Below are 24,324 nucleotides of genomic sequence, written 5' to 3' on the forward strand. Positions count from 1 at the left end.
TCAGAAGACCATCCATGGTGGGGTTAAGCAATCCTGTCAGTGCTTGCCCTGTTGGAAAAAAAAAACTAGGATCACAGGACTAAAGCATCTAAAAATAAAACAGCAGTATACTAACCTCAACTGGAACATGAAAATGTTTTCAAATTTTATCATGACCATTAACCATCGTAATTAGAACAAATGTATGATCCAAGTTCATGCAAAATTAACTTAAAGGAGCTAATGAATAAATTATTTATGAATGAGCATGAATACAGTTTTTATTTTTTTTTTTGTTTAATACATTGTTTAAACTAGCATGCATAGTGTACTTACTTTAATACACCAGGTGCCAAGAAAATCAATAGGATGTTTTAAGTTGTAATTTGATTTTTTAACTTGATGGCCATTTTCCACCAAGCCAGGATGACCCAAACAAGAAAACACATTCACTCAATCACCATTTGTCCATAAGTGTGTTGACATCAATCAGATTACCCTCTGACTAATACCCCCACATCTAAGACTCAAGCCCAGTTAAGTGGTTTCCTTCAATCCCTTCATAAAAGTTAGTTGTTATAGATAACACATACAAACTCGCATTCACGGGAGTGTTGTTCAAGCGGCCCCAGTGAAATAAAAATTCACAAATACCACTAAATTTTATCTGTACAATAATAAAATTAACCCCTTCTCCTGCATAAATTACTAAATTTGAAGAGAGACTTTTTTTTTCTTTTTAGGTCACCCTGCCTCAGTGGGATACAAGTGGTGTGTCAAAAAAAAAAAAATTTAAGATTTAGGCACATTTTGACTTTCAAAGGCCAAATCCCATTAATTTTTGTTTTAACCTTGGACTTGACAAATTCAGGGTTCATACTTTGAACAAGATTTCTATGATAAGCTGTTATTCATAAGACCTTTCAGTAATAATACTGGATAATGAAAGTGCACAAAGTAGGAATTTGTGGGTTAAACTGTATTGTACTGCTGTGGACTTAAAACTCATGAAAAGTGAAATCTTGTAACCAAGACAGCTTAGATGGTAACTGCTAGTGTACAGAGGTGGTCAATTAAACTCCAAAACCTAACTATGAAAGATCATAAGAATGAAGTCTGTGCACTACTGGAGGACAAGGTATTCTTTTTTTTATATTCGAATCACCATTATCACTGATCTTCCTCTTCAATTTTATCCTCATCTTCTGACATTTGTTCCTCTCTGACAATTTTCTTCTTTTCATCCATTTCTTCAGATGGTCCTGCTTCTAATCTCTCTGCAACATCATCTGTCTCCATATTTTCTTCTACTACTTTCTTCTTCTGTAAAGTTAAAATAATTATCAACATTATGAGAGATATTAATTAGTTTAAAGCTTCCCTAAAAAAAAAAAGTTGTTCCAATACATATTTTGTTTGTTTATTTTGCTTTTAAGGTAATAAAGGAATATTTTAAAGTCAAGGAAGGAGCTTGCATAGACAAAAAGTAATATGACCCAAGATTTTGTTAGAACCTGCCCATGGAAATACAAGTAGAGCTCATCATGCTGAAATAGAAGCATTTACAGGAAATGAAGTACAAGGTCTAACCTTTTCACTCTTGGTCAGGTTGATCTATGTCACTGGAATCAGTGTTGGTCACTTAGACTTGATTAATGAACAGAGTAAATGTTTTAATGCTAGAAATGTCTACAGTGTTTATTTGGGACATTTTTTTTAATTTGATTTTTTTAATTTTGAATAAAATTGGCCAAATTACCAACTACTATGAACTTTTTACAACAGTTGTAATGGTTGAATGGGCAGTTTCTTTTTTCCCCAACTGAATTGATGAGGGAAAAAAGGTGAGTGGTGCGTTGAGGTATATGTGGAGTCAAAAAACGTTATCTATGGAGGCAAAGAAGGGAATGTATGAAAGTATAGTAGTACCAACACTCTTATATGGGTGTGAAGCTTGGGTGGTAAATGCAGCAGCGAGGAGACGGTTGGAGGCAGTGGAGATGTCCTGTTTAAGGGCAATGTGTGGTGTAAATATTATGCAGAAAATTCGGAGTGTGGAAATTAGGAGAAGGTGTGGAGTTAATAAAAGTATTAGTCAGAGGGCAGAAGAGGGGTTGTTGAGGTGGTTTGGTCATTTAGAGAGAATGGATCAAAGTAGAATGACATGGAAAGCATATAAATCTATAGGGGAAGGAAGGCGGGGTAGGGGTCGTCCTCGAAAGGGTTGGAGAGAGGGGGTAAAGGAGGTTTTGTGGGTAAGGGGCTTGGACTTCCACAGAAGGCATACTAGAGAAATAATTAAGAATTTGGTCAAATGGAGCAAAGTAGGTGAAATTGCTGTGTAAATTGCATCCAGATTGCTAACTTTGCGCCCGGGAAATTCCACAAGTTTTTTATCATATTTTGTATATACATGTACATGTACATGTTGAGTAGACTTCAGGATGTACATGTTTATAGAGGGGCCACAGATATATCAGATCACTTTCTAGTTGTAGCTACACTGAAAGTAAAAGGTAGATGGGATACAAGGAGAATAGAAGCATCAGGGAATAGAGAGGTGAAGGTTTATAAACTAAAAGAGGAGGCAGTTAGGGAAAGATATAAACAGCTATTGGAGGATAGATGGGCTAATGAGAGCATAGGCAATGGGGTTGAAGAGGTATGGGGTAGGTTTAAAAATGTAGTGTTGGAGTGTTCAGCAGAAGTTTGTGGTTACAGGAAAGTGGGTGCGGGAGGGAAGAGGAGCGATTGGTGGAATGATGATGTAAAGAGAGTAGTAAGGGAGAAAAAGTTAGCATATGAGAAGTTTTTACAAAGTAGAAGTGATGCAAGGAGGGAAGAGTATATGGAGAAAAAGAGAGAGGTTAAGAGAGTGGTGAAGCAATGTAAAAAGAGAGCAAATGAGAGAGTGGGTGAGATGTTATCAACAAATTTTGTTGAAAATAAGAAAAAGTTTTGGAGTGAGATACTTGCAGCTTTCCATCTTACCCCACATAGCAAAAATCTCTTTAATTTCTGAAGAAGGCACCATCTTCCATCTCTCTTCCTCCTCCTCTGCAGCAAGATTCTGAGCTGCGATCTCTTACTGTTCCTGCTGAAGCTCTTGCAGCTCCTCAGTGGTGAGCTCTTCGTTGTGGTCTTCCACCAATTCTTCCACATCCTCCAAACTCACATCCAACCCCATGGAACTCCCCAGTGCCACAATTGATTTTACAACAGACATAGGCTCATCAGGGTCAGTCCCAAACCCTTCAAAATCCCTTTTATCGACACAATCTGGCCACAATTTTCTCCAGGCAGAGTTCAAAGTCCTGGTAGTCACTCCCTCCCAAGCCATACCTATAAGGGTTATGCAATGGAGGATGCTGAAGTGTTCTCTCCAAAATTCCCTTAGGGTCAAGTGAGTGTCTGTGGTCACAGTCAAGCACCTGTGAAACATTGCTTTGGTGTAGAGTTTTTTAAAGTTTGCAATGACCTGCTGGTCCATGGGCTGGAGGAGAGGAGTGGTATTCGGGGGCAAGAACTTTACTGTGATGAACCCAAACTCCTCGAAAATTAGGTCATCCAAGTTTGGAGGATGAGCAGGTGCATTGTCCATTACTAGCAGGCACTTGAGATCCAATTATTTTTCCAGGAGGTAATTCTTCACACTAGGGCCAAACACTTCATTGAACCACTCAACGAAAATTTCCCTTGTGACCCATGCCTTACTATTAGATTTCCAAAACACACACAATTTACTCTTCATAACATTGTTTTTCCTGAACACTCTGGGATTTTCAGAATGGTACACTAGTAATGGCTTCACTTTGAAATCCCCACTAGCATTAGCACAGAACATTAGCGTCAGCCTGTCTTTCATAGGCTTGTGTCCTGGCACTGCCTTTTCCTCTTGTGTAATGAAGGTCCTCTTTGGCATTTTCTTCCAAAAGAGGCCTGTTTTGTCACAACTGAACACTTGTTCAGGTTTCAGCCCTTCACTGTTTATGTACTCCTGGAATTCATGCACATATTTTTCAGCCGCCTTGTGGTCCGAACTGGTAGCCTCACCATGCCTTACCACACTGTGTATGCCAGTACGCTTCTTAAATCTCTCAAACCAGCCTTTGCTAGCCTTAAATTCACTCACATCATCACTAATTGCAGGCAATTTCTTTACCAAATCGTCATGCAACTGCCTAGCCTTTTCACAAATAAGCGATGTCATAAGACTGTCTCCTGCTAATTGTTTCTCATTTATCCACACCAATAATAACTTCTCAACATCTTCGAGTACTGGTGATCTCACTTTTGTCAGCATATTTATCCCCTTTGCAACAACAGCATCCTTGATTTCCTTTTTCTTGGCTATGATGGAAGATATGGTTGTACGGGATTTGTTATACATCCTGGCCAGTTCACCCACACGTACGCCACTATCATATTGTTCAATGAAGTTTTTCTTAAATTCAATCGTATTTCTCACCTTCTTTACCAAAGGCTTGGCACTAGGAGCTTTCTTTGGAGCCATGGTAGCTTATTTAGCACTTAAATAACTTGCAAGCACTAAAATAAATGAAATATTATGAAATATTTCACTGGAGCACGTGAGGGGACCGTCGCTCACTTGTAAACAATGGCACACTGGCTGGGAAGGAAAGGCTGAGGCGGCCCGAGGCCGCTCAGACCGTGCATACGCGTCTGGGGCGAAGGACTATTAGCGAGTTACCGGACCATTTCCGAGCCAATATTTTGACGAAAAAACAGGACTATTTCCGAAATGGACGACTTTCAGTCCGGACGATTATTGAGGGACCACTGTGTGTGTGTGTGTGTGTGTGTGTGTGTGTGTGTGTGTGTGTGTGTGTGTGTGTATATATATATATATATATATATATATATATATATATATATATATATATATATATATATATATATATATATATATATATATATATATATATATACATGTATATATATATACATGTATATATATATATATGTATATATATATATATATATATATATATATATATATACACAGTGGACCCCCGGTTAAACGATATTTTTTCACTCAAGAAGTATGTTCAGGTGCCAGTACTGACCGAATTTGTTCCCATAAGGAATATTGTGAAGTAGATTAGTCCATTTTAGACCACCAAACATACACGTACAAACGCACTTACATAAATACACTTACATAATTGGTCGCATTCGGAGGTGATCGTTATGCGGGGGTCCACTGTATTATATATTTTTTTTTTTTCAACAAGTTGGCCGTCTCCCACCAAGGCAGGGTGACCCAAAAAAGAAAGAAAATCCCCAAAAAGAAAATGCTTTCATCATCATTCAACACTTTCACCACACTCACACATAATCACTGTTTTTGCAGAGGTGCTCAGAATACAACAGTTTAGAAGCATACACGTATAAAGATACACAACATATCCCTCCAAACTGCCAATATCCCAAACCCCTCCTTTAACCCTTTCAGGGTCCAAGGCCCAAATCTGGAGTCACGCACCAGTGTCCAAGAATTTTCAAAAAAAAAATTTGTTATTTTTTCTTATGAAATCGTAGAGAATCTTTTTGTGAAGGTAATAAAACAAAAAGTACGAAATTTGGTGGAAAATTGACGAAATTATGCTCTCGCGAATTTTGATGTGTCAGCGATATTTACGAATCGGCGATTTTGCCGACTTTGACTCCCATTTTAGGCCAATTACATTATTCCAATCAACCAAATTCTTAGCTATTTCACTAGTATTACTTCTATTCTATCGATTGAGCACAAGAAATCGCCAAGTCAACTGTTTCAACTACAAAATAAAGTGATCGGAAATTGTTAATTTGGCCAATTTAACACAAAGTTCAAAATATTCCAATTTCAAAATAGGGTCCAGAATAAACAATGTAGGCATTCCTGGCACTAAACTAACATTTCCTCTGTTCATTAGTCATGTTTTGAGGCTTTACAAATAAATTCCATTTTGATTTTTTATTCACATAATGAATTTTTATTCACACCAAAAAATAGAAGATCTACTGCTATGCAATACTGTAATAATTGTATAAATATCATCACCATATTTGTGAATGTATATTAGACCCACCAGCTGACGTGTATTAGACGTGTGAGGTCGTTTGTTTACTCTTGAATATCGGCAAAAATTTAACATTTCCGCTACTTTGAGCTCAGTTTCAAGCCATTTCCAGTGCTAAAACCAATCAAAATCATCTCTATTTCTGTAATATGTCTTCCATTCTATCAAATGAGACCAAGAAATCGCAAATACAACTATAAAAAACATACGAAAAAACACTGCAAAGTTGCCGTTTTAATCAAAAAATCATGATTTCAGTTTTTTTCTCTCATTATACACAGTGTGCTGCAGGATCTGTTTTATGTGGTGCACACATACCACATAGATGTATTCTCTCATATCTAGGCCCAAATGTACCACTCACAGTTTATCAGAGTGAGCTGAGCTCATGGCGTAGATCTACGGTTTGGACACTCACCATAAAGCCGTAGATCTACGGGACGGACCCTGAAAGGGTTAAAGTGCAGGCATTGTACTTCCCATTTCCAGGACTCAAGTCCGACTATATGAAAATAACCGGTTTCCCTGAATCCCTTCACTAAATATTACCCTGCTCACACTCCAACAGATCGTCAGGTCCCAAGTACCATTCGTCTCCATTCACTCCTATCTAACACGCTCACACACGCTTGCTGGAAGTCCAAGCCCCTCGCCCACAAAACCTCCTTTACCCCCTCCCTCCAACCTTTTCGAGGACGGCCCCTACCCCGCCTTCCTTCCCCTACAGATTTATACGCTCTCCATGTCATTCTACTTTGATCCATTCTAAATGACCAAACCACCTCAACCACCCCTCTGACTAATACTTTTAACTCCTGATGCATAAATATCGCCAAGACAGCTAGCTTTGCGAGAGTGTAATTCAGCAAGTTTTCCATAAAATTTTGTACTTTTGGTTTCATTACCTTCCGAAAAAGATTCTCTATCATTTCACAAGAATTTTTTTTTTTTTTTAAATTCTCCAGCCCTGAGAGGAAGTTTCAGATCAGGGGTTCTGACCCTGAAATGGTTAAGAAAACTTTAAAGATCTACAGTCAGTTGTGTAATGTTTCAACTCAACATGATGAACAGATGTTCAACATCAAATGCTTGTTATGTAGAGTTCATAAAGTGGTAAGAGAACAAATACAGGTATTGAAAACCAGTGTTTATATTCTTTTATATTTCCTGTAAATGATTTTGTTCCATAGTTTCCTATTTTCTTTTCTTGTAACATACTACAATGCCTCATTCCCCAAAATATACTGATAGACAGTGCTACACTATGGTGCAAATTAAATAGTATTATGATAAGAATGATAATTATATGAATGAAACAATGCCAGAAATACTCATATACAGTCTTGATGCCTGAAAGGGTAACCCTAAACCTGACACACACACACAATTCTTAAAAAAGACTGCAAAAATGGATGTTTGAGGGCTATACAATGAAACCAAACTTACCCTAAGACCAGCAGCAGGAGATCTGATGAGGCTCAGGCCCTTCCTGACTTCGACAATATCAGCAACACGCTGATATTGTACACTCTTCATGAGACGATCCATCACAAATTTGCCTTCACGCTTCGTCCTGATCTTTGTTATCTTCTTCATGGCTTCCACTGTTGAGAGGTAAATACACTATACTTTTTAGGCAATAGATTAAAAAATCGTACTAATTTTATCATATTTTACATACTCTGACCTGAGAAACTTTTATAGCAGGAAAGGGCTTAAAATGACAAAATAAGCTCTAAAATGACTTTTTTGAATACCTCCTGGAATGTAAACTTATCCAGATTCACCATTTTAAAAAATAATTAAATCAAATAAATAAAAACACACACACCTTACTCTCAACATACTGGCTATCACCCACCGAGGTAGGGTGACCAGAAAAAGAAGGAACACTTTCGCCATCAGCCACAACATTGCCATCCTGCTAGAGGCACATTGACATTACAGCTCAGATGCTCCTCCAGACTGCAATATCTTCGCCCCTCCTTTAGAGTACAGGCACTGAACTTTACACCTCCAGGACTCGCACCCCAACAGCACGTCAAGTCATAAAAACCACTTGCCTCCACTCTCTCCTATTTAACACGCTCACATACACACCTGTTGGATGTCCAAGCCCCTCGTATACAAAACTTTTGCCCTCTCCCTCCAGCCTTTTTTAAAATGACTTCTACCCCTCCTTACCTCCATTACAGATTTATACACCCTCCAAGCCATCCTATTTTGCTCCATCCTCTCAATGTCCAAACCACCTCAATAACACCTCCTCAACCTTTTGGATAATACTTTTAGTAATCCTGCACCTCCTCCTAATCTCCAAACTACAAATTCTCTACATAATAGTTACACCACATTGCCCTCAGACACGATATTTGACAATGCTTCAGTTAAAACATTACACCTACCTTCCGACTTACGACCTGCTCGACATACGACCACTCGACTTACGACCATGTTTTGTATGCCAAATTTCTGGGAAATAAACAACTGTTTGTGTTGTACAGTGTTTATCCTAAAACTTACAGTGTAAAATACAGTACTAACAACATAAAAAGTAAAAAATTAAATAAAAAATAAAACAAAATAAAATCGTTACAAAAATGTGATGTTGATATTCAGTAGTAAGGTTCGACTTGCGTCCATTTTGACTTACAACCGGTTGGTCAGAACCAAGCTTGATCATAAGTTGGATGGTACCTATATTTACTTTCCAATAGGGCAATCAAGGATGGAATATGCATTTTATCTGATCTTTTAAACTACTGTTGCCTGTCTCCTCCTGCATTCTTTCCCTTGACTCCATTTCCTCACTGTAGTTAAACCGAATGACAGTTTAGCCAAAAGGGGCTTTTCAGTTATTAAAACTAATGATGAAGCTTGAGAACCAATTTACTCAACTGTAATGCACAGTTGAACCCAGTAGTTCAGGAGAATTAGGTTCCTTGGAAATGACAAATATGGAAATTGTGGCCAGGGATAGCACGCAAAAAAATGAAGGGGGAAGGGGGTGAAGATCATGAATATAAGAAATGCAAATTAAGGAAGGTCAATTGAACAATTATCTATTACAAGTGATATATTTAATGTCCAGCACATAATCTAAAATTTCCCATAAAATAAAAAAGCATGCTGTACTGTATGTATAAATTTACTATAATTAGAAATAATAATAAAAACAAAAATTAAATATTTATCTGAAATACTACATCAAAAAACAAAAATTCTATTTTAAACTGAAGTAGTTCTGCAGTATCCTTTTTACTGAATACCACATACTGCATAATGTGGGGTCATAATGTGTGTACAGTATCGTCTGGTGTTGCTCCAGTTTCTGATTATTATTCCTGGTGGCAGAGGATATCAATTTGATTTTTATATAAGTGTCAACTAGGGGTCTGCACTGCCCAATCACACTACTAACATGTTTATTCAAATAAAGAAGTCACAATACCTTGGCTGTAGAAATTCACAACCCACAAACTGAAAATGAAAACTGGATGATAGCATAGTCCATCCTGGATACTTATCAAATTGCCAGTGAGGAAAAAGGGAAGAAAGGCAGAAGTCTGGTCAGGGCATCATGAGGCAGAAGACAGCCAGGATCAAGTCAAATAACATTCTGAACATTAGAACATTCAGCAATGTGTTATACCAATAGAAGCAAGCATCTTCAGAAACAAATCTAGGGTCAAGATTTATGTTACAGATGCTGTGCACAAGGGCAGATTCAACAAAATGGCATTTGTAAAGAATAGATAATTTTTGGAAGAGTACCAGTTTAAGGGAGGTAATGGTTTCTTAACGAAGGATAGAGCATTGCTTAGCAAACATAGTTTTTGACCAACTTTGCCAATATACGTATTGCATAGGGCAAGAGAAAAAAATAAAAGTAAAAGCCTAAAACTGAAGCATCAGAAGTAGGAGTTTCAATATCTAAAGAGCACTGGGACCAAAAAGTCATCCAGCACACTAGTGATAGAAGACATGTACCAGCTTGCTTCAAAGTACAGAAATACTTGTCTACCGACCGCTCGGAGTTATGACCAGCTCTATGACCAGTTGGTATTGCATGCTGTACAAGAACTTGGGCCATGGAAACAGGCAGTGAGGCATCTCAGTGCCAAGCATCTTGAGTCTCGTTCCCGCAGCCACTCAGTACACTAGCTTTCACAGTCTCCAAAACTACATATATACAAATTTGTACTTTATTGTGCACTCCCATAGTACAAGATGTCGGTGTAAAGGAAGATCCTGACTTCAGCTCCTGATAACCCTGCTGATAACTCGGATGATAACCCTGAACCAGTACTCTGAAGGATTCGATGACTAAAATGTTAATCTGAATGTCTCTCTTTATACTGTAATTTGAATTTTTTTTGGTACATCATTATTATACTGTACAGTAATTATAATTTTCTGTAGTAAGAGTGATGCAAATTAAAACAAAGTTATCAAGTTGGAATTTCCTTTAGACCTTTTCTTTGTTTAGAATAAAATGTTTTGAATGGTTGTTATAAATGCTTGAAGTATTGGTAAGGGGTGTTTCCTCGCTTAACGATGAATTCGCTTAGCGATGTGGTCTTAGGAATGATACTCTGTTGTTAGGTGAGGAGTGTCTGCATATCACTTTGATGAAATAAAAGTTTAATACAGTATCCAGAAGGTTAAGTGTTATTTATTATGAGTCCTTTAACCCCTTGACTGTCAAAACCCTTTGGTGTAAATAAAAAAAAAAAAAAAAAAAATCTTATGAAATGATAGAGAATCTGTTCCTGATGGTAATGACACCAAAAGAATGAAATTTGATGGAAAACTTACAGAATTATGCTCTTGCGAAGTTAGCGACCTCGGCGATATTTACAAATCGGCAATTTCGCCCACTTTGAGCCCTTTTTCGGCTAATTCCGTTGTTCCAGTTGACCAAACTCATAGCTATTTCTTTAGAGCTCCATTTGTTCTATCGATTGAGTACAAGAAACTGCCCATTCACTGATTTCAACTGCCCAATAACGTGGTCAGAAATTTGCAATATGACCAATTTCACGCAAATTAAAAAATACGCCAATTTCAAAATAGGGTCCAGAATGAATAATGCAGACAATCCTGGCTCTAAAATAACATTTTCTTTCTTCATCAGTCACATCTCCAGGCCCCTCTGATATTACTCTTGCTTTCTATTTTGAATTTTTATTCATACAAAAAATAGAAGATTTACTGTTATGCAGACTGCTGCAATATTGTAATAATTGTATAAATAATGTCAACCCATTCATGACTGCATATTAGAATGGCTAGTTGGACATTTATTGGACAATGACATCATGTGTTTACTTTTGAACATTGGCAAAAATCAAACATTTCCCCAACTTTGAGCTCCATTTCAAGGTTCTTATAGTTTTAACCAATCAAAATCACCTCCATTTCTATAATATGGTTGCCATTCTATCAAATGAGACAAAGAAAACGAGAATACAACCATAAATGCTATACGAAAATAAACCACAAATTCAGCAATTAAAAAAAAAAAAAAAAAAAAAAAACAACGGTTGGAGTTTTTTTCTCATTATGCACTGCATGCTGCAGGATTTTTTTTATGGTGCACACTGACCACACAGACCCATTCTCTTATATGTGGACCTACCAGCTTTCTCCTGCTTGATTTGAAGCCACTAAAGGGGGCTGTAGGGCAAATTTCCGCGCGCGCTCACCGAAAAATAAAAAAAATATGGAAATTGAGTTATATATACTGAAAAATAGCTCAACTCTTTGGCAACACAATGGTACCAGAATGAATGTTCTACGATGTTTCTACAAGAAATTATAGTCATTTATATCAGGTATGGTGACGGCGATGTTGGTACCGAGTCTGCTCACGGCCCATATATTTTTTGGAGTTGTTTCCTTGTTTTTTATCGCCTTTTCTTGCATTATTCTTTCTAATATAATAACTGACTATTTGGCATCATAAAACAGTAGGCGGGACTTATCCGCAGACTGAGCGACAACCGGAAACCAGATGGGAAAGCTCGGCAGTGTTCCCGCGCCCGAGGTGCCAGCCAGGAATCGCCCATTATTATGCTTATATCAGCTTATATATCAACTCTACGGCTTATTTGTCTATCAGAATTGATCTAATATGATATAATAAACACTCTAAATAACATACAAACATGTTATATACTCTAGACTGAATAAAATAGGCCATAATATGGCCCAGAGATTATCGGGAATATTTCGATATAAAAGTGTAACTGGTCACCCTGTCGTCTCTGAGTAAGAGAAAACGGTGTTTTGAAGAGGATAACTGCACTAGAACATCAGTTTACTAAGAAATACACCCAAACAAACGCGATTTTCGTGATTTTTTTTTTTTTTGAGACGGGGGCCGGCCGGCGCTCTCGGCCGATATCTCGGAAGTAACTTATTCAACAATTGTTCAAAAATCTCCCTTTATTACTGAATTAAATGGAATATAATACTCACAAAAGTTGTAGAATAATGATTTCTCTTTTTTTCTGTGACCAAATTTTGGAAATATTCCAAATACTTTGGGAGTTATTTGGGAGTAAAGGGCAGATGTTTTTGCAATATTCCAGGAACTAACAAACTTTATTTTTTTTGTTAAATAAAGATACGTTCATTTAAAGAAAAGGAGTCACAGAAAATAAGAATAAGCATTGTTCTCTCGGCACCAAGTGTCCAAACAACCTTACGTAGTCCCATATAGGAGAAAAATTGAACACTATGGCATTTTCAGTAAATCAGTCATTTCTCAGTTGTTGTTTGAGGTATATTTTTGATAAATATTTTCAAGAAAGAGTGAAACGACTTTGTCTTGTGTACCAAAACTGGAGAAAATCGGACAGTAAACAACGGAGTTACAGATTTTGCCCGACGGCCCCCTAAAATTTTTGAGCATATATACGTCAAACACAGTGGCTCGTAAGACATATATACACGACCGAAACAGTCAAAGGGTTAAATAAAAAATGTAGTGAAGATAAAGCACATGTGGCTTCATTGGAGAAATAGGTTTAAAAGTGAAGAAAAAAATTTAACCCGAGAGTAGGCAGTTTGTAAAATTTTCATAATAGCAAAGTTGAAAGAATGAACTGCAAAAAGACTGAAATTCCAGTTGAGAAACAGTCGCAGGTGTCATGGGCATAGAGGGAGAGATAAGTAAGAAATTTTTCTTATATGACTGGGTACTGTAGAAAAAGTAATGAATATATATGCCACTTGATAATGGTAGAGAACAGACCAAAATGCCACCCAGTTTTTATTTCTAATTTCTAGGTTAGTTGTAAAAGACATACTGTACAGTACAAGCACTGAGATTTTCTTGATGCAGGCATGTACAAATTATTGCATTAGAACCAATGGGTGAAAAATAAAAAAAATTAATGGCTACCATATAGGTATCTCACCTAAGCTAAGTTTTTAAATTCTCTAGTCCCCCCACATACATACACACACAAAAAAAAATTGCACAACCATTTTCTCTAGACCATGTTATAACAAAAGTATCAACAATACCCACCTGTCTGTTGCCATAATTCTCTATTATATTTCACTGGAACATTTCTTTTCTTCTCAAATTCAAAGGAGGGGTCAACAGTTAATTCTTTGCCTGCTGCCTTCCTGAATGATTTTGTCCAGCGAACAGTGCGTGGATTCTTCTTCCTCTTGAATTTCTTGTGGCATTTCGGCCGGCAAAATTTGAAAACCTGAAGGAAAAAAAACAAAAATCAAATAAGCAAATGTTAACCAATTATGTGTTATGGTAATTATGGCAGATAAACATGTATGTAATATACAGTGAACCCTTGGTTATTGGCCAAAATCAGTTCCAGAAGGTTGGCCTAAAACCGAAATGGTCAAAAACCGAAATAATATTTCCCATAAGAATTAATGTAAATCCAATTACATGTATAGTGGAACCTCGGCTTACAAATTTACTCCGTTCCGTGACCTTGTTCATATCCTGAGTTGTTCGTATGCTGAGTCAATTTTCCTCATTTAAATTAATTGAAATGCAATTAATCCATTCCAGCCTCTCAGGAGGCATGACAAAATAATGCTACTATCAACTCTATTGCTTAGTTATCTATCACAATTCATCTAATATGACATAATAAACAATATTAATAACATAGAAACATGATATATACTCTAGAATGAATAAAATAGGCCATAATATGGCAAGTGATGGCGACACCGGCAGTGGCAGAGAGCATCCGCCATTTACTCTCCCACTCTAGTATCTTCCCAGTCTATAACCCCACACCTAGCTTGTGTTTATCTATGATTAGTGGTGAGGTTGTCACATATGTAACCACACGTGTGGTCAAGACAGATGTATATATAGGTGAAGACATGATCACTGTGGCCACAGTGGTGGTGGTGGTGGCGACGGCCACAGTGGTGGAAGCCGCAGCCACAGTGGTGGTGGTGGCGGCCAGCTGCCCCACTCTATGCTGCAGCCTTCGTTTCTCTAGCTTTTTTCATAGTTTCTAATTGCTTCTTGCTGATTGTACACAAACACTGTCTCTTTGGGTGAGGCATTGTGTAAGAAATTTGTACAATATAAGACAAAATTATGCATCCCAAGAGTCTGCTGCAATCACTCAGAACGGCATACCTCCTCTTCCTTTTGACTCTTGGTTGGCACTGAGATAGCCTTGGTCGTAGCAGCTGTACCTACAGCCACCCAGAGTGTTACCACTTTCTATTTTGAAGCATTTGACGTACGAGAAAAAAAAATGACAACATATTATTATTATTATTATTAATATTATATTGTATTATTATTATTCTTAGTACGTACATATTATTATCGTTATTACATACGTATTATAATTATTTTTTTTTTAACAAGTCGGCCGTCTCCCACCAAGGCAGGGTGATTAAAAAGAAAGAAAATCCCCAAAAAGAAAATACTTTCATCATCATTCAACACTTTCACCTCACTCACACATAATCACTGTTTTTGCAGAGGTGCTCAGAATACAACAGTTTAGAAGCATATACTGTACATATAAAGATACACAACATATCCCTCCAAACTGCCAATATCCCAAACCCCTCCTTTAAGTGCAAGCATTATACATGTACTCCCCATTTCCAGGACTCAAGTCTGGCTATATAAAAATAACCAGTTTCCCTGAATCCCTTCACTAAATATTTCCCTGCTCACACTCCAACAGCTCGTCAGGTCCCAAATACCATTCGTCTCCATTCACTATCAAACACGCTCACGCCCCTCGCCCACAAAAACCTCCTTTACCGCTTCCCTCCAACCTTTTCAAAGATGACCCCTACCCTGCCTTCCTTTCCCTACAGATTTATACGCTCTCCATGTCATTCTACTTTGATCCATTATCTGTAAATGACCAAACCACCTCAACAACCCCTCTTCAGTCCTCTGACTAATACTTTTATTAACTCCATACCTTCTCTTAACCCTTTGAGGGTCGACAGGTCCTCTCAGAAACTCGTTCTCAGGGTCGGCCAAATTTAAAAAAAAAAAAAAAAAAATATTTTTTTTCTTATGAAAAAAGTTTTTTTTCTAAACATTATAGGCTAAACAAAAATTTTTTACCGTCAATACTTACCGAGATATGGAGGCGTGAAGTTTGCCAAAATTTAACAACATCTGGTAACATCGACTGCCGTCACCCGGTATTTTTCTATTTACTTTATGTACTATTTTCAATTATTTTTCAATTTTTCTTTTTCTGAGTAACTTTTATGGCCTCTGAGGCCAACATGATCAGTATTTTGTAAGTTATTTCTTTTTCAATACTACACAATAAGGGCGTAAACTCTGTTGTCATTATTTTGTTTACAGAAAATATTTACACAAACAAACGATATGAAATGTTGGTTATTACTATTTTTCTATATTTTATATACACATATACAGTCACAGGGAATGTTTCTAGAAGTTCTGCAGCCTGTGGAACTCTTTGAAACATGGTGTCATGCACAGTGGTGTTTTACACTCCTCACACATAAAACGAGTGTCTGTGCGTTGTTGTGGGCTTTTTTTTTTTGTACGTGCACAGACGTAACACCACTTCTGAGCCTTTTTCTTGAAAGCAGTAGCAGGCAGTTTTACCAGGAAGTGATCCCCATGCTTCAGACGAGCAGGCAGTTGTTGATAATTTGGTGGGCAGTCAATTGCAGGTGTTGTTCCTTGGTACTTGAATACTATTTGTCTGATGACAGACAAACAGAATTCGCCGTACTGTGGTTTGTTTCTGGTCCTCATCTTATACATATTATAAGCATTGAGCATGGAAATGTCCAGAAGATGGAAAAAGAGTTTGATGTACCACTTATAACTCTTGCGAACACAATCAGCAAACCCAATCTGCATGTCACATTTGTCCATTGAACGCATATTGAAGGTGTAATCAATCACAGCTGCAGGTTTTAGAATGGGTTCATTGCTCTCTCTATGCTGCCTGCCACTGTGCCATTTCATTAGGGTGAACTGATGACAACAGTGTGACATCTCGTTTGTCATGCCACCGAAATGCCATGATGTCATTGGCAGCAAACGCCTGCACCTCACCTCTACGAGTGCCAGTGTCAAACCTGGGCATATGTTTCCGATTTGCACGCACTGTGCCACACACATCTGTCATGTTCACTCTCAAAAAATCACTGAGTGAGGGGCTTGTGTACCAGTTATCTGTATATAATATATGCCCCTTACCAAGGTATGGTTCTATCATTGTTCTAACCTTATCACCTGAGATGCCCAATAACTTCCTGGTATTTTGCAATGTATAACTTCCAGTGTACACAATAATATCTAATACCAGACCACTGTAACAATCACAAAGCACAAACAACTGTATACCAAAGCGTTTCCTCTTGCTTGGTATGTACTGCTTGAAAGAAAGTCTTCCTTTGAACAGAATCAAAGACTCGTCAATTACAAGCTTCCTGAAGGGATAAAAATGCGTACTGAATTTCTCTTTCAGATACACAAACACATGCCTAATCTTATATAACCTGTCATTTCTGTCAGGTCTGGTTTTGTCTGAGAAGTGAAGCATACGTAACATTAGCACAAATCGATTCACTGGCATTATATCACTGAAACCTGGGGTTGCAATCAGGCGGTCTGTTGACCAGTATGATTTCACTTTGTGCTTATACACATGTGGCATAAACATTATTGTGGCAAAGAAAAGATACATCTCAGCCACAGTTGTCTCCTTCCACTGGTGTAGACGTGATTTTGGTGAAAGTATTGTGTTTGCCATGGTGTACTCGTAGTATGTGTTGCTTTCCATGACAATACTTTCCATCAGGGGTTCGTCAAAGAATAACTCGAAACATTCCAGTTCAGTGGCATTGTTCCCAAGTGTACAAGATGGCCATATTCCACTTTGGCTGTCATCAAACTGGTGGGAATTTGGAACAAAATTGACAGCTTCCTGCCAATCCCAGGTGCGGTCTGCTGGTGGGTACTGGACAATGACAGGTGGTTGTGGTTGTGGAGGCTGGTGTGGTGGGTGGGTGGGGGATGGTGGCCTTTGTTGTAGATCAGCTGAGGCAGCAGCGTGGGTGGCAGCATGGCCCACTGCTGGTGCCTCACCGCCAGCACCACTACCACCACGCACATTTTCCATCCCAATTGCAACAGTATCATCATCATTTTCACTGTCTGTTCCTGTTGTACAGCCACGGGATGTACTCCGAGATGCACTCCTTCCCCTTGGAATAGCATATGGCACACTACCAGAGCGCATATATCGTCGTAGATACTGACACTTCACTGGGGAATATTGCACTATCACTACTGGAACTAGTTTGAAGAGCTTGTAGTTCATATTCACTATCACTATCATCACACATGCTCTCATCTGAGTCTGGGATTTGGGAAAATAGAAGTTTCCTCTTGGATTCTGGTACAACTGAACATGAACAAGACGGCCCAGCACCAGAGGTGGAAGGCTGAGGGTCGTCTGGGTTTTCCTCACTATTACCGATATTATGGCCATTAGTTTCGGTCAAAACCTCACCAAAACCTTGAAACTCATCTTCACTGGCACTTCCATCTGTATTAGAACTGTCACTGGGGAACAAAAGTGTCCCAATTCGCCGAGGAGTGAGGAGCTTGGAAATGGTATTTTATACCATTTATTTCCAGAGTGAGGAGCTTCTTACCACAAGGCATGGTGGACATTGTTTACTAACATGGCGTTCCCACAATGCACCATTGGGTCCCAGATTTTTTTTCTACCATGCACACCGACCACACAGACCCATTCTCTCACATCTAGGCCTACCAGCCTTTTCCCGCGAGATTTGACGGCGCTAGAATTTATGCGTACTAGTACGTCAAAAAAACCTGCGCGTAAGCCGCACTAGTACGTCCGAAACCCTCAAAGGGTTAATTTCCACACTCCGAATTTTCTGCGTAATATTTACACCACACATTGCCCTTAGACAAGACATCTCCACTGCCTCCAACCGCCTTCTCGCTGCAACATTTACAACCCAAGCTTCACACCCATATAAGAGTGTTGGTATATGTGGAGACAAAAAATGTTATCTATGGAGGCAGAGAAGGGAATGTAAACAAACCGGGTGGCCGCGCCGTATTTGAAAGACCACTTGCTGTATAGAAAGTTCTGGTCATAATTTGAGATCACAGTATTAGCGGAATGCCGTAAGGCGAAACGCCAAAAAGCGGGGCTCTACTGTATGTTCAAATTTGACAATGACACTAAAATAGACAGTCAGATTAATTATGATGAGGGGACTAGAGTGCTACAGGAAGATCTGGATAGGTTGATGCTGTGGTCAGAGAAGTGGCAGATGCAGTTTAATGTACACAAATGTACGGCTCTAAGCCTGGGGGAGAGATAATAATCATGGCACTTATAAATTGAATAATGTAAATCTCAATCACTCTGAATGCAAAAAAGATTTAAAAGTTCTGGTTAGTAGTAATCTAAAGCCAAGACAACAGTGCTTAAATGTTCATAATAAAGCTAGTAGAATTCTTGGCTTCATATCAAGAAGTATAAATAGTGGTACCCCGAGTTTCGAACTTAATCCGTTCCAGGAGCTAGTTCTGAAGTTGAAACATTCAAAACTCGAAGCAGTATTTCCCATAAGAAATAATGTAAATCCAATTAATTCATTCCTGCTGTCAGGAGGCATGACAAAATAGTACTTCAATATGACACTATTATCAACTCTATGGCTTATTTATCTATCACAATTCTTTTAATATGACATAATAAACAATATAAATAACATAAAAAACTGATATACACTCTAGAATGAATAAAATATGTATGTCATTATGTATGTGGTGGTGGGGGAGGACGCAGTCACGGGCATTCTTGCTCCAGCAATGAAAACATCTTCCTATTCTTTCCTCCTGCAGACGTGTTAGTATAAGAGAAAATGGAGTTTGTAATGCTAACTGCATTAGATCACTTTTCATAAGAAAACCATAATGAAGAAATGAAATGGTGTAAGTACACCATTTACATACCTTGCAGAAGATAGGCTTTAAAATCCACAACATGCACCTGTGCTGACATGCAGGAACACATTAAAATCATTAGGAGTGTGTTATTAGTCATGAAGATGCCATATTAACCCTTTCAGGGTTTCTGACATACTAGTACAGCTTACGCACCAGGGTTATTGACGTACTAGTATCTGTAAATTCTAGCGCCTTTAAATCATGCGGGAAAAGGCTGGTAGGCCTAGATGTGAGAGAATAGGTGTGTGGGGTCAGTGTGAGCGGTAGAAAAAAAAATCTGGGACCCAGTGATGCATTGTGGGAACACCATTTTAGTAGACCTTGTTCACCATGCCTCGTGGTAATAAACTCCTCACTCCTCGGCAGATTGGGACACTTTTGTTCCCTAGTGACAGTTCTAATACTGATGGAAGTGCCAGTGAAGACGAGTTTCAAGGTTTTGATGAGACTGTGACTGAAACTAATGACCATAATAAAGGTAATAGTGAGGAAAACCCAGACGACCCTCAGCCTTCCACCTCTGCTGCTGGGCCGTCTTGTTCACGTTCAGTTGCACCAGAATGAAAGAGGAAACTCCTATTTTCCCATATCCCAGACTCAGATGTGAGCAATGGTGATGACAGTGATAGTGAATATGAACTACAAGCTCTTAAAAACAGTTCCAGTAGCGATAGTGAAGTGGAATATTCTCCAGTGAAGCGTCAGTATATACAACGGTATATGCGCTCTGGTAGTGTGCCATATGCTATTCCAAGGGGAAGGAGTACATCTCAGAGTACATCCCGTGAAAATGAAGATAGTGAAAATGAAGATGATAGTGTTGCAATTGGGATGGAAAATGTGCATGGTGGTGGTGCCAGCCGTGAGGCACCAGCAGTGGGCTATGCTGCCATCCACGCCGCTACCTCAGCTGATCGACAACAAAGGCCACCATCCCCCACCCACCCACCACACCAGCCTCCACAACCACAACCTCCACAAACTCCACAACCACAACCACCTGTCAATATCCAGTACCCACCAGCAGACTGCACCTGGGATTGGCATGAAGCAGGCAATTTTGTTCCCAATCCCCATCACTTTGATGAAACTCAAAGTGGAATACGGCCATCTTGTACACTTGTACAATGCCACTGAGCTAGAATGTTTTGAGTTATTCTTTGACGAACCCCTGGGAAAGCAACACATACTTCGACTACACCATGGCAAACACAATACTTTCACCAAAATCACGTCTACACCAGTGGAAGGAGACAATTGTGGCTGAGATGTATCTTTTCTTTGCCACAATAATGCTTATGCCACATGTGTATAAGCACAGTGTCAAATCATACTGGTCAACAGACCGCCTGATTGCAACCCCAGGATTCAGTGATATAATGCGAGTGAATCGATTTGCGCTATTACATATGCTTCTCTTCTCAGACAAAACCAGGCCTGACAGAAACGACAGGTTATATAAGATTAGGAATGTGTTTGTGTACCTGAAAGAGAAATTCAGTACGCATTTTTATCCCTTCAGGAAGCTTGTAATTGACGAGTCTTTGATTCTGTTCAAAGGAAGACTTTCTTTCAAGCAGTACATACCAAGCAAGAGGAAATGCTGTGGTATAAAGTTATTTGTGCTTTGTGACTGCTACAGTGGTCTTGTATTGGATATTATTGTGTGCACTGGAAGTTATACATTGCAAAATGCCAGGAAGTTATTGGGCATTTCTGGTGATGTGGTTAGAACAATGATGGAACCATATCTTGGTAAGAGGTATATATTATATACTGATAACTGGTACACAAGCCCCTCACTCAGCAATTTTTTGTGGGTGAACATGGCAGATGTGTGTGGCACAGTGCATGCAAATTGCAAGCATATGCCCAGGTTTGACGCTGGCACTCGTAGAGGTGAGGTGCCAATGACATCATGGCATTTCAGTGGCATGACAAACGAGATGTCACACTGTTGTCATCAGTTCACCCTAACGAAATGACAAACACTGGAAGGCAGAATAGAGAGACCAATGAACCCATTCTAAAACCAGCAGCTGTGACTGATTACACCTTCAATATGCATTCAGTGGACAAATGTGACATGCAGATTGGGTTTGCTGACTGTGTTCGCAAGAGTCATAAGTGGTACATAAAACTCTTTTTCCACCTTTTGGACATTTCCATGCTCAATGCTTATAATATGTATAAGATGAGGACCAGAAACAAACCACCATATGGCGAATTTTGTCTGTCTCATCAGACAAATAGTATTCAAGTACCAAGGAACAACACCTGCAATAGAAAACTGCCCACTAAATTATCAACAACTACCTTCTCATCTGAAGCATGGTGATGACTTCCTAATACAACTGCCTGCTACTCCTTTCAAGAAAAAGACTCAGAAGAGGCGTTACATCTGTGCACATACAAAAAAACGCCAACAACAACACAGAGACACTTGTTTTTGTGTGAGGAGTGTAAAACACCACTGTGCATGACACCATGTTTGTAAGAGTTCCACAGGCTGCAGAACTTCTAGAAACATGTTCTGTGACTTTCGATTCTTATGACCAGAGTCTTTGGTAAGATGGGTAAGGAAGAAGAATGGGTAAGGGTAGAAATATTGGAAAAGGGTGGGAGGGGGAGTGAGGTAGGATATAAAAGGTAAGTGGCCCAACCACTTTGGTGCAATTTAAAAAGTGTATGTGAAATACAGTGGACCCCCGGTTAACGATATTTTTTCAATCCAGAAGTATGTTCAGGTGCCAGTACTGACCGAATTTGTTCCCATAAGGAATATTGTGAAGTAGATTAGTCCATTTCAGACCCCCAAACATACACGTACAAACACACTTACATAAATACACTTACATAATTGGTCGCATTCGGAGGTGATCGTTATGCGGGGGTCCACTGTAATAGAAAATTCTTGAAGGGGTATAATACTAACCCATCAGAGTCACATAGATATAACAGATATATAGGTACATGCCTCTGAATTGGTAGTATATATACAAGTTGCAATTGCTTTTTTTTTGTGATTGCATAACGAATATTTAAACAACAAGACAAGGCGGTAATCTGGACAGTTCGTAAAGAATTACTTGAAGTTAGCTTCTTTCAAGGTGGTGTCCCGCCATAGTAAATGTAGCATATTTATAACAGTAGATGTAGAAGTAGAAATGTTATACAAGATATCTCCCTAATTAGGGGCGATAATTTTCTTAGTAGACATAGAAGGGTTCTGGTGTTACCCAATCATTTTCATCTGCAGGGAGGTTGCTCAAGATCATTGGTCAATGGTAATCGTCTTTATGGATGAAGCGGATGAAGCGTTGCACCCTCTGTGGGAGAGTCATTCTTTGGGTCCTGTGAGGAGGAGTATTAATGATACAGTCAGTGGTACTTTCAACTTGGAGAGGATATTCTCTATCTGGTATGTAGAGTTCTTGCACTGCATAGAGTTGTCTCTTCTTCAGCGTATCAAGGCATACATTTAACCCTTTCAGGGTCCGTCCCGTAGATCTACGGCTTTACGTTCAGGGTCCAAACCGTAGATCTACGCCATGAGCTCAGCTCACTCTGATAAACTGTGAGTGGTACATTTGGGCCTAGATATGAGAGAATACATCTATGTGGTATGTGTGCACCACATAAAACAGATCCTGCAGCACACTGTGTATAATGAGAGAAAAAAAATGAAATCATGATTTTTCGATTAAAACAGCAACTTTGCAGTGTTTTTTCGTATGTTTTTTATAGTTGTATTTGCGATTTCTTGGTCTCATTTGATAGAATGGAAGACATATTACAGAAATAGAGATGATTTTGATTGGTTTTAGCATTGGAAATGGCTTGAAACTGAGCTCAAAGTAGCGGAAATGTTAAATTTTTGCCGATATTCAAGAGTAAACAAACGACCTCACAAGTCTAATACACGTCAGCTAGTGGGTCTATTATACATTCACAAATATGATGATGATATTTATACAATTATTACAGTATTGCATAACAGTAAATCTTCTATTTTTTGGTGTGAATAAAAATTCATTATGTGAATAAAAAATCAAAATGGAATTTATTTGTAAAGCCTCAAAACATAACTAATGAACAGAGGAAATGTTAGTTTAGTGCCAGGAATGCCTACATTGTTCATTCTGGACCCTATTTTGAAATTGGAATATTTTGAACTTTGTGTTAAATTGGCCAAATTAACAATTTCCGATCACTTTATTTTGTAGTTGAAACAGTTGACTTGGCGATTTCTTGTGCTCAATCGATAGAATAGAAGTAATACTAGTGAAATAGTTAAGAATTTGGTTGATTGGAATAATGTAATTGGCCTAAAATGGGAGTCAAAGTCGGCAAAATCGCCGATTCGTAAATATCGCTGACACATCAAAATTCGCGAGAGCATAATTTCGTCAATTTTCCACCAAATTCCGTACTTTTTGTTTTATTACCTTCACAAAAAGATTCTCTACGATTTCATAAGAAAAAATAACAAATTTTTTTTTTTAAAATTCTTGGACACTGGTGCGTGACTCCAGATTTGGGCCTTGGACCCTGAAAGGGTTAAGGCAGTAATATCCTGTTGTACATGTAAATCTGTCATTTTGACTCTGTCTCTCCTCCTGGTACCCGTAATAAAGCGGAGAGCTCTATTCTGGACCCGTTGCAACTTTAGCATGTTGGTCTTTGTTGTTAACGACATTGGGACACATGGGTATTCGAGTATTGGTCTTATCATCA

General features: G+C 38.6%; 1 protein-coding gene across 1 annotated transcript in view; it reads right to left on the reverse strand.

Annotated features, from left to right (window-relative positions):
* Window positions 1-242: 242 nt before the first annotated feature.
* LOC128687630 (probable ribosome biogenesis protein RLP24) overlaps window positions 243-24,324 on the reverse strand; it is a 40,560-nt gene continuing 16,478 nt past the window's right edge. Inside the window, exons 2-4 of the mRNA XM_053775181.2 lie at window positions 13,606-13,792; window positions 7,512-7,669; window positions 243-1,302 (exon numbers count right to left, since the gene is read on the reverse strand). Coding sequence (XP_053631156.1) covers window positions 1,150-1,302; window positions 7,512-7,669; window positions 13,606-13,792 — 498 coding nt within the window. The 3' untranslated portion in view covers window positions 243-1,149. The remainder of the gene's footprint in view (window positions 1,303-7,511; window positions 7,670-13,605; window positions 13,793-24,324) is intronic.

This window comes from Cherax quadricarinatus, chromosome 11 (genome assembly GCF_038502225.1).
Source record: "Cherax quadricarinatus isolate ZL_2023a chromosome 11, ASM3850222v1, whole genome shotgun sequence".
Taxonomy (NCBI): domain Eukaryota; kingdom Metazoa; phylum Arthropoda; class Malacostraca; order Decapoda; family Parastacidae; genus Cherax; species Cherax quadricarinatus.